The sequence below is a fragment of the Phoenix dactylifera genome, chromosome 1, assembly GCF_051530095.1.
Source record: "Phoenix dactylifera cultivar Ajwa chromosome 1, Ajwa_hap1_PhDact_Kaust_v1.1, whole genome shotgun sequence".
NCBI lineage: Eukaryota > Viridiplantae > Streptophyta > Magnoliopsida > Arecales > Arecaceae > Phoenix > Phoenix dactylifera.
This window is the reverse complement of record NC_143190.1, coordinates 16091649-16108837: the sequence shown is the minus strand read 5'-3', so window position 1 is coordinate 16108837 and position 17189 is coordinate 16091649. Positions and strand designations below refer to the sequence as shown.

At 37.4% G+C, this 17189-nt stretch overlaps 2 protein-coding genes across 5 annotated transcripts in view; one reads left to right on the top strand and one right to left on the bottom strand.

Annotated features, from left to right (window-relative positions):
* The window catches only part of LOC103722262 (uncharacterized), a 32164-nt gene extending 25529 nt beyond the window's left edge, over positions 1-6635 (top strand). For both annotated transcript variants that reach the window (XM_088721032.2, XM_088721031.2), the window contains exons 4-5: positions 3080-3438; positions 3537-6635. In XM_088721032.2, the coding sequence (XP_088577158.2) occupies positions 3226-3438; positions 3537-6467 (3144 nt within the window). In that variant the 5' untranslated portion in view covers positions 3080-3225 and the 3' untranslated portion in view covers positions 6468-6635. The remainder of the gene's footprint in view (positions 1-3079; positions 3439-3536) is intronic.
* Positions 6636-9623: 2988 nt separating this feature from the next.
* Positions 9624-16831, bottom strand: LOC103722261 (sulfite reductase [ferredoxin], chloroplastic-like). Of its 3 annotated transcripts, none has more exons than XR_015982831.2 (9): positions 16393-16831; positions 13961-14740; positions 13569-13865; positions 12899-13096; positions 12416-12550; positions 12198-12314; positions 11707-11865; positions 10811-10982; positions 9624-9946 (listed from the first exon to the last, which is right to left on the bottom strand). XR_015982831.2 is itself a non-coding variant. In XM_008812741.6 (8 exons), the coding sequence occupies exons 1-8, from the start codon at positions 16564-16566 to the stop codon at positions 10929-10931; spliced, it is 1914 nt and encodes a 637-aa protein (XP_008810963.4). In that variant the 5' UTR covers positions 16567-16831; the 3' UTR covers positions 10571-10928. The 3 variants fall into 3 exon arrangements, 1 of the variants encoding a protein (XP_008810963.4); XR_015982825.2 differs by having other exon boundaries at positions 9624-9943; XM_008812741.6 differs by lacking the exon at positions 9624-9946 and having other exon boundaries at positions 10571-10982.
* Between the last annotated feature and the right edge of the window lie 358 nt (positions 16832-17189).

Genomic DNA, 17189 nt, shown 5'->3' with positions numbered 1-17189 from the left:
GAGATACTATTGATGGAAATAATCTCATTATTGAGAATATTGAGGTTGTGGTCAACCATGCTATTTGAATGGGACATTTGAGAACTTTTGGTTCTCCTGGAATTTTTCCTTTTCTCACGATCGAGTAACTTGAGTTTGTAACTTGTAGGAATTGTTGGTATTAAAACTACTTTTGTTCTATTATAATATACAATTGGCTCGAGACATTCATGGCCCTTCATGTGCCACTTGGGCGAGGTACTTTTGTTGTAAGCCTTTGAATCAGAAGTACAAGGCATTCATGACTGGTCTTTAAAAAAAAAAGGGGGTGCAAAAGCACCATCTCAGGCATAGGATTGATTTAATAGTGAGTTTTTGGTATTTTGAGTTTTAAGAGCTACATATGGAGCTGAACTGTTGGAGGTATTGACTGATGGTAGATGATGATTGCAATGAAATCTTGATGGACAAGTCTTACTGCCTTCAGTATTTTTACTGTTGTCTAGAATGTATGAGGGAATTGGTGATTAGAAGTATAGGGTACACAGAATATTAAATTTGGATTCAACTTAATACTGTGCTAAGCTATTATATTGTAGAAAAAGAAAGTCTAAAGTGGCTAAAGTAACTCCTTTGTAGACTTTGTAAGAGTCGAATAAATCATACATCATATATAGTACATAAGAAACAAGCTTCTCAACTATATATGTGGGCAACTATATTGGCCAACTTCAGTTTGATACTTATCAAATGTCAAATTGATTTAGATGAGCTTTTGTCAAATTTCTACTTTAACATTTATGTCTAATTTTTTGTGGCTTCTCTCTCTCCCCCCCCCCCCCCCTCTCCCTCACACAGTCTCTCCCTCCCTTAACGCCCCCCCCCCCCCCCCCCCCCCATCCCACTTCTCTTCCTCCCCCCTTTTTCCTTTTGGACCTTTTGATCTGATCTCTGAGATCTCTTGTTCAAGGCAATTTAAGACATCTTGCACAAATAGCCAAAACACCATAAAAGGTTTTCCTTTTCCGTTATCCTTTACCAAAACTAATCTAAATTTTCAGTGTACTCATTAGAGACTTGCATCATGTCAAGGTTCATAAAGTTGGTGCTGGATTCAGCCAAGCTTATTGAGTTTCAATTACAGAAATTTCAGTATTTTCATTGCAAGTTTCTAGGTCTTGGCTGAGAGTGAGTTATTCGAAGAAGATGGAACGTCAAAATATTTTAAATATTTGGCTGTATAGTTCTGGTTGTTCTGTTGCAATTATTGAAACTGTTAAAAAAATTAAACACAATGTTAAATTTTTTTTGAAAGTTTACGTAACATTTGCCTGAGATTTGGACATTGACAAGATTTGCGTAAATATGATTAACATATAAAATTCATAGGAGGGCGACCTACAAATATTCTTAGACCATGTTGAGTTTCTAAAGATGGCACCTTATAAACAAGATTCAACCACAAATCTTCAAATTTTCAGCTGAAATCCTGCAAATCCAGTATTTAGGTGGCCCAATATCCTCTTGAATATTTTCTCTTTGCTTTCAAAACCCTGACAGAAACCTCAAATATTTCAATTCTTATTATAATTTACCTTTATGAATTTCTAGCAACCAAGAATCCAAATGCTTCTGATTTCCCCAGAGCTAGTAATATCCAAGTTTACTTTCTAGAATTTAAGTATATGAACAAATGACCGAAAGATAACACAATATAAAATGTAGGTTAGTTTCCATAGATAGTTGTATTTTGGCATAATAGAAATGTTTTGGTTTCAGTTTCAGAGTTCACTTGAAATTTGATATTCTAATTGTATTTCCACTGTACGTCCACCTAAATTCATTGTGATTTTTGTGATTTTCTTATGCTCATGCTCATTCGACCTCCAAAACAGCAAAGATAATCTTACTGCTGCTATCCACCTTTTTCTAAAAAAAATTATTTATGAATTAATTAACTTAGCATTTGCATAACAGCCTGAAGGGCATGTCCCCACTTTTTCCACTATAATGCTTAATCATTTTTTATAATAAAATATAGGAGCCCTATCCAGTTAATTAGGTAGTCTCATGTTTTAAATTTTAACTCAAAATCATTCATTTCCCACTTAAGTTCTGCCTTGTATAAATGTTTTTACCCTATTGAATTTTTACTAACTTCCATAACATCTTTCTCATGGTGCAAGAATGTCCCCTTTTTTGTTGCATTTTGCTGCAATGCATGTAGCGGTGCTGCTGTTGTGGTTTTAATGAAAGGCATATCAAGATGGGCAGGTCTGATTTTAGACTTGAAGCAGTTGTTTATACTATTGGATAATTTATGCACATACAAATGTTATCAATGACATAGTGTCAACTTAGGTATTCTGGACTTATTTGGCAAGGAGGAGGGATCAAAATTTAGAAAATATGTAGATAATTGAACAAAAGTTTAGTAGGGATTCAGAGAATTTACACTGGAAAAATGGAAGATATTGAATTGTTGATACACATGGAAGACAGGCTCAAGAGAGACAGCAAATGACAAAAAACAGCAACCACACAACTGCCAGCAATTTAAGCTAACATCATTCATCTGTAATCCACAAGTAATACATAATTCATATGTAATGAACGAACTATTTGTGAAGTTTGTCAGATACTGAATAATTCATGGACAATTTGATTATTCAGGAATTAGGAATCATTCGGCTGGTTAAAAAAATGCAAGAATTATCTTTGTCTTTTCCATTAGTTTGAAAAATATATTATGACTATGCCGTGAATTACTTGCAAAACATAGTTGATTGTTTAATATATCAGGAACCTGTAGTAACAGTTCTTTGAAATATAAACTGATGCAGATGATTATATACATGCTGGCTGCACAAATTGCTTATAGGATATTCTTAGCTGTCTAAGATCAGTGATGTACAACTGCAATGATGCTTCTGTCTCAAACAGTGTTAATCTTTTCTAATTGTTGGATAGTTTATGCCATACATGCTGCACTGCTGTTTGTATCTATCAGTCATGTACAACCACAACGAAGCATCTGTATCAAACTGTATCTATCTTTTCTAATTGTTGGATAGTTTATCTCATACATGCTGTATTACAGTCTCGTTCAGGGAAAAGCATGAAATTCGCAGGGTCTATATACGAAGTACAGCCCAGGTGTATGAGATATACTATGCTGCTGATCAGCAGAATAAAAGTAAGGAATATCTGTGTAGAGTACGTTGTGATGCTGCTGCTAGAGAATTGATGCCACCAATTAGTTCTGAGGGAGCTATCACTGAATGCCAAAATGGTAATAATGAGACTTTGGAAAAACATGGAAAGATGGCCACAAGTGACTGTAATAATAGCGTTGAAGATGGCTGGGTAGAAGTGAAGGTTCCTGATTCGCTTCAACAAAATGACCAAGCAAATGCTTTGTCAAAGAAGATTGATGGAAATTCCAGTGCAAACTTTCAGGTTATTTTGCAATTTCCCATCAACCATGATGCTTCTCTCTCTTTCTCTCTCTCTATAGGTCTTTGTTTTTACTGTTTCATTCTGGACTTAAATTGCAGATTCATTATGAGGCAAGAGCTGTGATTTTTTCAGATACTCCTTGTCTGTCCCTTACACTTCAGTTGCTTTCACTTCAAACTAAGACGTGCATTCATGTAGAGGAGATTTATGTATATGCTTATCCTGTCGATTCCCCCAATCTTGATCCTCCTTTGAGTATGGAGGGAAACTTGGGTGAAAATCCTCTGCTAGACATGCTTGTTCCTAGGTTTCTGCAATTATCCAAATCGGGTACTAGCAGAATACAGGATAAGTATTTTTCTGTGGACACAGGAGTGCGAAAACACCAGCACTGTTTGGATAAAGCAGCTGGACAAAGCATCTTGGACATGCATGGGACAGGCCTCCAAGAAGCAACTTGTAGTATGAAGGAGCCAAGTTTGGAGCTATTGCAGGAAGAAACCAAGGTAAAATCTGAAAATATACAATTGGGATTTGGCCAGAAAGTGACAGATCGAGCTGATCAAGATTTGGGGCCAGTGCATGAGGAAACTGAGATAAGACCAGAAAATGCACAGTTGGCGTCTAGCCAGAAGGTTACAGATCAAGCAGATCAAGAGTTGGGCCCAATGCAGAATCAAACCGAAGTAGAACCCGAAAATGTACAGTTGAGATCTGACCTGAAGACAACAGATCAAGCAGATCAAGAGTTGGGGCCAGTGCAGGAACAAACTGAGGTACAACCAGAAAATATACAGTTTGGTTCCAGCCAGAAAGTAACAGACATGGATCAGGTGCCAAAGTCTGTTGTGGAAGAAAATAATCCGGCCTACAGTCGTGTTGAGAAAGTGCTGGATGAGCTGGTTTTAAGAATGGGAAGAATAGAAGCTTTTTGTTCAAGGTTTGAGGAAAACATGATGAAACCCCTTAGCTGCATTGAGATGAGGCTCCAGCAAATAGAGCAGCGGTTTGATGTATTTGCTGTAGGAATTCAGTCTTCTGAGAGAAACCTTTCTTCAAGGATATCAGCCCCTGAATTTTCATTTGATGAATCTGACTCAGATAACAAAGGTTGCAACACTTCATTCACAAAAGGGGTGGATATTTTATCTACTGACTCATCATTTCCAGCTAATGATGTTGCAGTTTCTCTACCTGAATCAAAGATGTGCCCAGGTCTGGCCGTTAAGGCACCTGAATTCCATAATCAAGATGATTTGTCATCATCAGCTAGTGATGGGGCAACTTCCGTGCCTGAATCTAATATGCATCCAGGACTGGTAGTTAAGGTACCAGAATTCCTTAATGAGGAAGAGTGTACCAATGCTGAGGATACCTTAGATTCAGTTGTGAAGGATCACCCCCAGGATAAAACATCTCTATGCATTGATGGTGCATTAGCTTCAGCACTGGCAGCATTCCTGATGTCAACTACTGTCAAATCTCCCAAACATATCCCAGATGTGATGGAAGAACCTCATGGATTTTCTGTTGGTAATAACAATGACCCAGATTCCACTCCTGTTGGCACATCTTCTGAAGGATCTGATAACTTGTTCAGCAAAATTGACTTGGAGAAAAATGGTGGTGGCACATCGGATGTAGTAAAGGAAACTAATTGTAGTGGCTCTCTGTCGTCATCTGATGTGCTAGCTCCTGATACATCTTTAAATGAATCTGATTTGAAGGATAAGGGTTGTGATACATCAGATGCTGCAAGAGGAGTTGCAGCTTTTGATGACTCATCATTGTTAGCTGACAACACGGGCTCTTCTGTGTCTGTGCCCCAGATTTCAGGTTTAATAGTTACAGCACCTGAATTTCCAGTTGAGGAAGATGATTTCATTGATTGTGGTAATGCTTCAGATTCAGATGTGGAAAATTTCCTTGAGGATCAAGAGTCTGTGCCCACTGCTGGTAAATCCACTTCGGCATTGGGAGAATTTCTTTCCTCAAGGAAAGTAAAATCATCTCACAATTCAACTTTGTTGGGAGAAACCCTGGACCTTTTTAATGGTGATAACCATAAGTTGGCCTCCTCTTCTTTTGACATTCCCTGTGAAGGAATTGAGAGAGTGGGTATCGAAAACCATGGAAAAGACATGATAGGCAAGGTTGATTTGGATCAAATCTTCAGCTTATTGCCTTCTGATGGTGGGTTGGAACAGAGGGAGCGTGTCAAGCTAAGACACCAGAATGGTTCCACTGAACCAACTATTGAAGGATCAACTACTAACTGCATGGCCCTTGAAGATGGCATAGAACAGAAGGATCATGGGGTAAAATGGTATGGATCAAATTCCACCGAGTCAACTGCAACGGATGAAGGATATTTCGTGCAGAAGGCATCTGATTTTATGCACTTTCAATCAAATGGAGGCATCCACAACAAATGGCATGATGGAAGCTGGGTAGATGATAGTGATGCTGAGGAAGCTGGACATGCTAGCCATAGCTTGAACCAACTTGGCAGAGGGTGGACAGAAGACTGCAGCACAGATTCAAGCTTTGATGAAAATTTCATCAAAAGTAAAGTTCAGATTGACTGGTCAGATGAGAGCAGCACAGATTCCATCGGAGGATCTTTCACTGTTAACCACCATAGTGGACAAGTTGCTGACAACTACAGAAGTTCACAGGCCTTTGTTGATGATTTCTCTGAAGGCATTGGTCTAAAATCTTCAGATTTTAGATATGAGAAGTCGTTGGCAGAGCTGATATGGGCTTTTGACTCGACGCTGGATTATGAAGGTCATACAGTGTTTGCTCCAGCAGGTTGGGGAACTGGATTTCCACTTGAAGCCTTGCTGGGTGAAACATCTAATGTGGAGGTGCAAGTTTCTACTGTCAAGGATGCTGATGATGGCAAATGCATGGCAGCTAATCTAGTGGAGATGGAAGATCTTAGTGTACCAAGTGAGACATGCCTATGGGATGCTGAACTGCAAGGTGAAAGGCGTAACCAACAGCCATTCTCCAGCCTTATTTAAGATAAACACGAACGATTGTACAGCACATAAATAAAAAGGAACTATTCGTGGCCAGATGATTATTTTAAGAGTATAATGGTTGGTTTTCTTCTCTTATGGTTCTTTTATTTTGTACATTGATGTTAATGACTACAAGTAAACTAAGGAATGGAGTTCGTGGTTGGTTAACCTACTGGCAAATCATCTGAATTTAGTGCATGAGTGAGCTCAGGTTTGATAACATTCTGCCCTTAAAGATATTGTGGCAACCAGTTGTCCAGTTCTATTTTATTTTAAGTTGGTCCAATGAGGTTCTTGCCGAGACCATAAGCATCTACGGAAGAAATCGTGCATTAGAGATGTTATTGATGACAACTCTCAAAGCTGGCTTTTTTATAACCACCGAAGTGTAAACAAGCCAAGCTCCCAAGCTGGACCTAGCTTGAACTTGGCTTGTTTTGTAATTAAGCTGAGCTTGAGCCGGCTCATTCAATTTCAATCCAAACTCAATTTGTTATGAGCGGTTTGTTTAAGAAATTTGGTAAGAGCTCGTGGTTCCTCGAAGAATTTCTATATACACTCTGAGCTAGTTTATGGTGGTGGAGCTCAACCTAATAGTTGTATCACATCTTTTTCATTTAAATTATGTACACCTTTAATAAATATAAATATAAAACTTCACAAATAATAAAGAAAATAATATATATATATATATATATATATTATTTATTTATTTATCTGTATTTCAGGTGTAATTAAGCTTAGTTCAAAAAAGCCAACATAAGATCTAGTTCAGCTTAATTTACTAGTAGAACAAGATGAAATTTAAAGCTGAATTTTCAGCTGAAAACAACCTCCACCTAAATAGCTTGCTCGTTCGGCTTACTAGATTGCTGATTGGCATAACTGTGAGAAATGCTTTTGACACATTCGCAAGTATACATTTCTGGTATTGAAGCAGTCCTCTATAAAGGTCACTGTATAAAAGGTGCCATGACTGAATTTTTGCAGTCATGACAGCACCCTGACTTATTAATTTTTCTCACAATTTTTGGCATGAAATTTAAATCCATTGGCGATGAATCCTATATATATTTTTGCCACATCATTAGGACTACAAGCTAGTCATTGAACTTCATTTGTCACATGTTCTATCCCATCATCAAGCAACTTTTCAACCTAAATAATAATTAAGAATGTCTTATCTAGAATATTTTCATAACAAGCCTATTAACAATTAAATTTCGTATAATGATAATCTATATATATGAATGGTAACTCTTACATGAGAAGCAAACCTCCTGTGGAAAGTATTGTTTTATATGTATTCATTCTAGATTATTTCTATGGTTATCTTAAGCTTTGCATGGCGTCTCCCGTTCCAAAAATAGATTACATAAGACTGAAGGCTTTAAGCTCTCATTTGCATTCATTTAACAACATATATAACAATATATGTATCAAATGAATACATATATAACAATAGTTTCCACAGAAGGTATGCTTCTCATGTAAGAGTTAGCTTTCATATTTATAAATTATCATGCATACGAAGTGTTATTGTTAATAGGGTTGTTATGAAAAATATTCTAGATAATACAATCTTGATTATTATATAGGTTGAAAAGTTGCTTGATGATGGGATGGAACATGTGACAATTGAAGTTTAATGATGGGCTTATGGTCCTAATGTGATGTGGGAAAATATATATAGGATTCATCATCAATGGATTTGAATTTCAGGCCCAAAAGTATAAATTTAAATGTCAAATAGTGGTGATGTCATGACAGCTAAAACAGTTTTCTCAAGTTATAGCAATGTTGCTCCCCTTGATGTCACATCCGTCCTCTTCTCTCCATGTCCTTCCACATAGGCTAAAAGAAGAATATTGATAGCAATATCTGCTCATATTACTTCTATCACTTGTTTCTAACTTTATACATAGATTGATAGATAAATAGATAGATAGACGGATAGATTTAGGTCTTGTCTGTTTGTTCTTCCTATTTTTGCAAAGTCATTTCTTTCTCAGATGTTTTCTATCTGGTTGGTTTGATTGCTTGGATTGTACCTTTAATGTTCTTATGAGTTGCATATGAATCCTGCCTGCTTGAGCATAAATGAAAGAAAAGTTTCGTATCATTGAATTTTTTTTTCTTACTGGGGTGGTTTAGTTTTTTGGGGTATTTTTTTGTGCTTTTCTTTCTGTTTTCCCACCTAAACAACTTCTGTATCAAATGGCCGAATGCAGGCAGGCAAGGTGTTTTTGATTTTTGTTTTAATGGAGCATTGTCCTTGCAGGACATTTGCTTAATCTGTCTATTACTTGAGATTTTCTTTTTCTTTCTAGTGTTGGTTTCTTAAAAAGTTGTCCCAAATATTAGAAAGTACTCATGTCTCGTTTTCTCCTGTTTTTTCTAGCAGGTGTAGCTTATTGTTGCATTCCGACACTTAATCAAAATAAATATGAGAAAATCATTATGGATGCCTACTGATCTAATGCTTCCCTTGCTTTGGAAGAACTATAAGTAGTTTCCCAAAATTTATTTTAACTAATATCTTTCTAGGCCTGGTCCAGATGAGGAACACACAATCAACGGTCGACAGACTGAAACAAACCATTGAATCTCAGCATGTTTTAGATTATTACGTGAATTAGATTGTTTTTTTTTCCTCACAAAAAAAAAAAAGATCATTTTGGCGACAGCCAATCTGCTTATTATGATGTTTTCTTTCATTCTTCACTAACCGATACATGACTGCTATTTAAATGTTCAGCTTGGACATATCATGGTTTATACTGCTCCTAAATTGCTGACTGGCGTTATCATGAGAGACTGCTCTTGAAGCGTTGGCAAGTATCCGTTTCAGGTATTATTGAGGCAGTCCTCTAAAAGGTCATTGCATGAAAGATGCCATGGCAGAAGAGGCAGAGGAAGCTGGATCTCTTAACAGGACGCAAGAATCTGAATATATGAGCACTACTACCTCAGAATTTGCGCGACATTGTTCATTTCTCTGCAAATGTATGTCCCAAATCCAACTTTATCATCATGGGCATGGGTTGTGAAACATGCAGTCCTAATTAGTCCTATTGTTTTCCAAGTTTTTTCGAATAAATTTTTCCTAAAAGGTGGAGAGTTTTTCATGGAACATTCGAAAATGAATAATTCGCATATCAAAACAGAGAAATCTGTAAATCAATATAGTTTCAAAGTTTTCATGATGGAAGCGCAGTATAGGAGCATCTGATTCGAGAGGAAAGCCACAGATGAGAGATGTTACAATATTGGAATAATTTGATTCCCATGACACTAACAAATCAGGCATGTTTTAGAGCAGAGTGGCAGACTTCGCAAGGACATTAAATAATTTGTATTTTGATGGCCTCCTCGAACGTCAGCCCTTCAAAATGTGGATCGGAGTGAGATTTTTGCACTAACCTGCTTGAAGTAATCTGCAGATGCTGGGAATAAGTTCATTGAATGGCTTTTATCTGCTGATAAGAATAGGAGGAAGTCAAGAGCAGAGCAGAATTTTTAAAAAACTAGCATATAATGTTGTCAGGAAAATGAAATGTCCAGAGTTAGGAAGTTGCATGGGTGTGTTTTATCCTACCAAATTCCAAGTGGGGATCCGGAAAGACTCCAGGCTAATCAATGGCTGGTGAAGATTGTTACAAATAATAACCTACTCCTAGAAAAAGAAAGGAACAAAGCTCGTGACATGGGAGCAGGCGCAAAACATTAGTGGAAACAGGACCTATTTTTTATCAGAACCAATCGAGTGCCAGACAGAGCCTATTTTAAAATTCACTACAAAAATTACCCATAAAGTAAGATAAAACCAAATGTCACTAGACTCACTACTGCATTTGATTTTTTTTAACAGATTCTGGACAATTCTAAGTGTCTCAAGGGTAGGAAACCAGAGGCCCTGAACAAAGATTCAGAGAGATAATCGAATAAGGTAATCTATCAAGTTGTTCGGTAGGATACAAAATCCACCGAATCTAGCTTCACATAGGATGACAATTATTAGCAAAACTAAGCACAGCACATTCAACATAAGAAAAAAAAAAGACAAATAAAATAAGAACGGAATTAACACACTGCATGATCCATTTCACCCAATAACATCGAACTTCATTGTTCCAGGATTGGCCACCTGAAGGTTGTCTTCTTTCATGAACTAGATTGTGCTCGTGGTATTACATAAAACAGACCAGATATTTAAAGAAAAAACTCAATCTGTGACCACCAAAAAGGATGTAGAAATAAGCACAAAACTCTCATTTTTAACTGTCAAAAAGAGTTAACAGAGAATTTACTCGACTTTGTCATTTTGCTAGGCAGCAACACACCTAAGAATGACTTCCATGGCTAACTGGTGAGAAGTCTTTATTCTGTAGATTAGCAATCTCATCCATTGTTTAATCCATCTCTCTGTCTGCAAACAGTTCGAACTTGAAACCCTGATGTTCACTCCTTAATACCTTCCCATTTATCTACTATTTCCTGCAATTTATCAAATCCCTGCAAAGTAGTGGAGAAAGAAGAATCACATATACTGCAACAGTAATTTACTCTCTTTTTAACTCTTTCTTTCTTTTGTGTATGTGACGCTTTGGTGAGGGGTAGCCCTTCCCTGGTACCTATAAACACCCTGACCTTCATGAAGGTTGGATTCGAACCTAGGTCTCTGGTACAACCACGAAGAGACTCATCCAGCAGGACGAGCTCGCACCTCCACCTCAACATTTTGAAGACTGAAAAATTAGATTGCAATTTAAAGCAGTGCAAAAATACCAACTGCTTCTGTCTCTCATGCTACACACATTGCAATAAAAGGGTGTTTTTCTATCTCAACAGATCACACTACCACTGCTCTACTTAAGAAGGCATGAACCATTAGGTTCACTAATAAGTTCATCATTTGAGATAAAGAAAGGGCTTCATAAAAGAATATGCAAAGGGATATCCTAAAATGCTTGTAATGTGCAACAAAGGTGATGCCATATTTGGTCAATAAACCCTAACCAAAAAATGGCCAAGATCAAGAAGCAGTATATTGTTGTCCTAGTTGAAGAACCAGCCACTTGCAATTTGTATCTTTAGGCCTATAATTATCTGTGTCCTCTATAATCTTAAAAAAAGACATTATCAATTAGAGTATTCCATCTCAAGCACCAGATTCAACAAGAAGTAGATGGCAAGGATTAACGATTTTAGTAGATGAAGATATAGATATGATACTCACTGTTCTGGTTGTGAAGACGCCAAATGGTTCACTTTCCAGGCGTTTTACTTTCCAGTTGTAGAACAGCGGGTCCAAAACCTTTTCTAGATCTTGGATCTTCACTTTATTCATAAAGCACTTTGCTAGAGTAGTTTGGTTAGGCGATCCCCCAAGCCAGATCTGTTTGTAACAGAGAATAAACCAGGAGTTATTATTCATTTATTATTTCAACTTTCAATTGGCAGATACAGCTTCAAGCTTCATGTTAACTCTGTGTGATATCGAGAGTGAAAGATGGCTGTTAAGTACAGCAAAGCACCTCCAGGGGAGCAATTTTCTCTATATCTATGTTGGATATGGAAGGTTCCAGTTATCTCCAACACCATTTGATCCCTCAACAACTGTCAGAACTGAGGTCTCTACTGATAATTTTTAAATTTTATGAAAAGGATAAAAAAAAAACTTAATCCTTCAAAGCATATACTATTAAACTAAGCAAGCATTTTAAATACCTGGTAACTATTGGGGCCATCACCAACAAATCCCAGCTCAGCCATGTAAGGTCTGGCGCACCCATTGGGGCACCCAGTTACTCTTATCACCACTGACTCATCATTCTTGATACCCACCTAAGAGAGTTTTTAATCTTCAGAACTGAAAAATCTGCATATAAAACTATTTTTGCAATGTACTGTAACGTTATACAAAGAAAGGCTAACTAAAAATATACCTTATCAAGGACAGCTCTAACCCGTTTGAGGATGTCAGGGATTCCTCTTTCGGCTTCTGTTATTGCTAGAGGGCAGAGTGGTAGAGCAGGACATGCCATAGCAGTTACATTGAGAGGATCGACATACCCGGGATCCTGTAGATATGGTGAAGCAGAACCAGATCAAGTATTTTCCAATCATACAGAAATTTAATGAAGAAGCCCTTGATATTGACCTCTTTGTATTTCTATGTAACTGTCTGCTTTATTGCTTGATTTTAGTTCTATAATCAATACATTAGAACCTTTTGTGTACTATAATGAATTAATGATAGTTCAATAAATTATGATGCATTGTCAATATTTCCAAAAATCTAAAAGACTTCCCCATCAGATAATTTCCTTAGAGTCCCTCAAGTATGCAATTTTTATGAGACATTAAATAACAGTGACATTAAATAAAATATTTTGGTGTCCAGAAAGTGCAAAAGGAAAAAGTTTTACCAGCAGGCCAGCTTGGGCGAGAGCTGTGGTGATGGGTTCTTTCCATGAGCGGTCAATGTCGCACAAAATTATATTCTGGTTTGGTGTAAGGCACACATTCAAGTTATACTTCTCGATTATCTCTCTTAAAGTTTTCTTCATTGTGCCTCCAATACGACCATTATCAACATGCAGTCCACAAAACATAGCACCATCACCCTGCAAGAAAACGTGTAAAGATACAGAATAGTGAAAAGACAATTAGGAACTTAATGCAGTCCATATGTGTAAATACTCAATGATATGATACTGGGTCAACTAGGACTGGTGGACTATCATCGAGCAACGCTGCATAATACAAGTGCAAAAAGAAAAGGTGAGAATTCACCTATGTGAAAAGAAAGATATGAAATATGAACTATCCCATTTAGAAGTAGACCAGTAATAGGGCATGGCCCATTATTTTATATTTAGTAGTAACTGTTTCTAGTTTTTAGTATGTATTATAGCTGTGCTGTCATACTTAACATTTTACACAGCTTAATATTGTAAGTTAATGCCTTCTAGCTTTGTCAAACTGAAATTTCAGATGTCTGACATGCTGATCTGTGAAATTCATGGACATAACATTTTAAAATGGAGTTTAGGTCAACATAGTAATTGGATATACTTAATATGTACAAAATCAAACCTGTTCATGCCACCCAAGATAGCTCTTGAATTCCCATTCTGGTAGTTCTCGGAAGGTCTCAAATTTCTTCCCATAATACTGCTCCACAACACTCCGGAACTTGTCAATTCCCCATTCATTAACCAAATATTTCATTCTACTATACTTACGGTCATCTCTTCTTCCATGTTCTCTCTGTGTGACAACAATTGCTTTTACAGCATATAATATATCTTCCTTTGGGACATAACCCAGTGGTTGACCCAGACGAGGGAAGGTGGTCTCCACCCTGTGCGTTCTTCCCATGCCACCTCCTACCTGCAAAATTAAAAAATATCTATCAGTAATGAAAACTCAAGTAGAAGAGCTAGAAACCTAAAAGGAAGAGCATCAATCTTAATACCATAACTTACATATATGTTGAACCCTTGAGGTTCTCCATCACTATCGGAAACTACTACCACACCAATGTCATTGGTTAGAATATCAACTGAGTTGTCTCTAGGCACAGTGACTGCAACCTTGAACTTCCGCGGCAAGAACTGAGTGCCATATATGGGCTCTGGAGAATCAGGAAAATTTGTTCCATGGGAATTGTCATTACGGGCTTTAACTACTTCAGGAGGTTCTGCTGACATGATTTTCTCTCCATCTACCCATAAATCATAATATGCACCAGACTGAGGTGTCAGAAGTGAAGCAATGTTCTCTGCAGTCTCCTGAGCAAAAGTGTACTCTTTTGTGGTATATGGTGCTGCAGGTGCAAGCACATTTCTGTTCAGATCACCACAAGCACCAAGAGTTGAGCCCATATTTCTGATGATGGTACTCATTACAGTTTTGAGGTTCTTTTTGAGGATGCCATGCAACTGAAATGTTTGTCTCGTGGTCAGACGCAGAGTGCCAATGCCAAACTCATCTGCAAGTTTGTCCATAGCCAAATAGAGCTTGTTTGATACTTTGCCACAAGGGTTCTTAGTTCGAAGCATAAATTGGTAAGATCTTCGACCACGTTCATCTCGGTTAGTCTGTTGATAGCTTCCATGAAACTTAATCAACTGTGTAGCAGCCTCATTTATATTTGGAGCCTCTGTTAGCAGCTCCTCATTCAGGGGATATCTAAGAAAGTTACTTTGTTCCTTGATTATTTCAACCTTGCTCCGTTTAACTTCAGAAGAATCCGTCTTTACAGGCTGGATAAAAAATGCAAGCACCCACCAATATATGATTACTTCTCACTATATTAGAGATATAATCTGATAAAAAACTAATAAAAATTTCGATAACCTTTTTCCAGAAATTGACTATAGATGTGTATGGCCTAGGGGGAATGGAAATAAAAAATAAATATGTATATAAGAAATGCTAAGAAAATTTATTACCAAGGAACCTCAAATTTACCAACTCAACATAGAATAACAGTGAAGCAAAATAAAAAGGGGGGAGAGAACATGGTACCATTTTTTCAGTTTGTATTTTTATGTATTAAAAACAAAAACAAAAATTCACCTAACAGAAGCTTCTATAAATAGCTACAACTGACGCTTTGTTGATATGGTCTTGTCAGTTTATATATATGTCATCATGGAATATGTGCAGCTACATAAATCAATGTATTTTGCATGGTTAGTAAAGCTGCTGAAAGTAATCCAAAGGATAATTGGTTAAATTCAATGAAAAAGAAGTTTTCATCACCATCTTTTGTCCTACAAAATAATAACATAATGCCATAAACAACAACTAAGAATGAACCGGGAAAAAATAAAAATCTAACTCTAGACATTACTTTTTCAGGGGCTAACAAACACCAACTATATGGATTTGTTTACCACTTCTAATGGTACAGCTTATTTCCCCCATAATCATATTTAGTACTGCAAAAAGGAGCTACTTTATCACAAATTGTGCACTTTATAGTATAGGCAATAATTTGTCCTTAAAAAGTATCTCAATCAACACCGCACTCCTTATATTACATTATTTTCATTAATAAGTGAGCTAGTTTTAGATGCTTTTTTTGGTGAGAAAAGAGCTGGTTCTGGATGCTTGATCACAAAGGAGCACATATTACATCCAACTTGAAGTATGGACCTAAATTCTGGCATACCAGAATGAATTTAAATAAGCATGATATTTATAAGCCTTACAACTCCTAAGTATACTTGTAATGGAAAAGAAAAACTACATAAATGCATAATGCTATGGCAACAAATTTGTGGGCGAAAACCCCAACAACATACTCTTTCAGAAAGAAACATCATGCTCTGAAATTAACAGAAAAGTGATGCTGAATATACAGGCCCAGTAGTACGAAATCATCTCAATGCTAGTTTGATGATGTAAGTGAAAAAAAAAAGGGGGAAAAAGGTCAACTGGAATAAATGAATTCAACTTTTGAACGCAACATAATTTTATTGAAGATGGCATCATAAACGAAATTCCAAGACCAGGAGAATATATTTAATTTCATCAGTCCTAGTTAAAAAGGAAAATGTCACACAAACAAAAGCTTAGCAGGTGATGGAAAATAAACCAACATGACACGCCATTTCAGAAGAACATTAAACGGAACAACACTCGGACTGGATTCAGACTATGGCTAAAGCTAACACCACTCTGATATGAAAAACCAACAAATCTTCAATTTTTCATGAACTACACTAATTACCTAAGCAAAATCTTCGATCATTCATCGAATTATATGTAGAAACAAGAGTCTATGAAGGGGGGTGACGATTTTTCCATCAAATAAACGAAATAAATCGACCCAAAATGACAACTTTCAGAATAATAAACCTCCAGGGACATAAAACCCAAGCAAATTTCGCCAGAACGCAGCACCCACCGTAGATATGGCCCTTGTAACGCCCGGAGAGCTCGAAGAAGGCATCAGTGGCCGTGCCCGCAGTGATCCGCCACGGGGAATCGATCTGGAAGGCCTCAATCCGTGAAATCCATGCATCTGGACAACCGGATCTTTCACGGCCCCGGCCAGCCCCGTCGCCGCCGACGCTGCCATCGCCGAGGACACGACAAACAAAGAACAAAGTTAGGGCTTTAAGAAGAGGAGAACAAGAACGAGAGAGAGAGCGGGAGATCTTGAGGGATTGAAAGGTAAGGAGAAAAAATGATGGATATATCGGCCGTCGCCGCGACAACACGGACGGAGGCGATGGAAATTTCGGGCTTTCGGCGCGTGGTGGTGACGGGAGCTGGTGGAAGGGGAGTTATCGTAAGGGAAATCCCGAAATTTTGATATTCTCACAGTAAGTTTGCCTTCTCAGTGTCTGGTTCTACCGTTGGATTAATGCGATCTTTTGTCGCTTGATGGGTCTTGCCGGGACTGAAAATAGGAGTGGGAATATCAGTTTTTACCACTAGATAAAGGGCTGCGGCACTCAAATAGATTCTGGTGGGATTTTCATTATTTGTATGTGGGTTCACCGAACCTGGACGTCTCTATCTTCCGTGGGATTGCACGGCTTCCTTTTCTGAGAAAATGGGGAACGGGTCCCGCTTGAGGCATCCATTCAAAATCGGGGATAAAATTGAGCCAGCCCGCCTCTTGTAATCAAATATGTATTTAAATTTAAATTAACTATGATGCTTTATTGAAAAATAATATATATATATATATAAAGA

Coding starts and splice junctions, on each gene's coding strand:
- LOC103722261 (XM_008812741.6), bottom strand. CDS start 16,566: ATGGCAGCGTCGGCGGCGACGGGGCTGGCCGGGGCCGTGAAAGATCCG. Junction 12,315..12,415: donor TTAGAGCTGTCCTTGATAAG/GTATATTTTTAG, acceptor AAACTCTCTTAG/GTGGGTATCAAGAATGATGA. Junction 11,866..12,197: donor ATGGCCCCAATAGTTACCAG/GTATTTAAAATG, acceptor TGTTACAAACAG/ATCTGGCTTGGGGGATCGCC.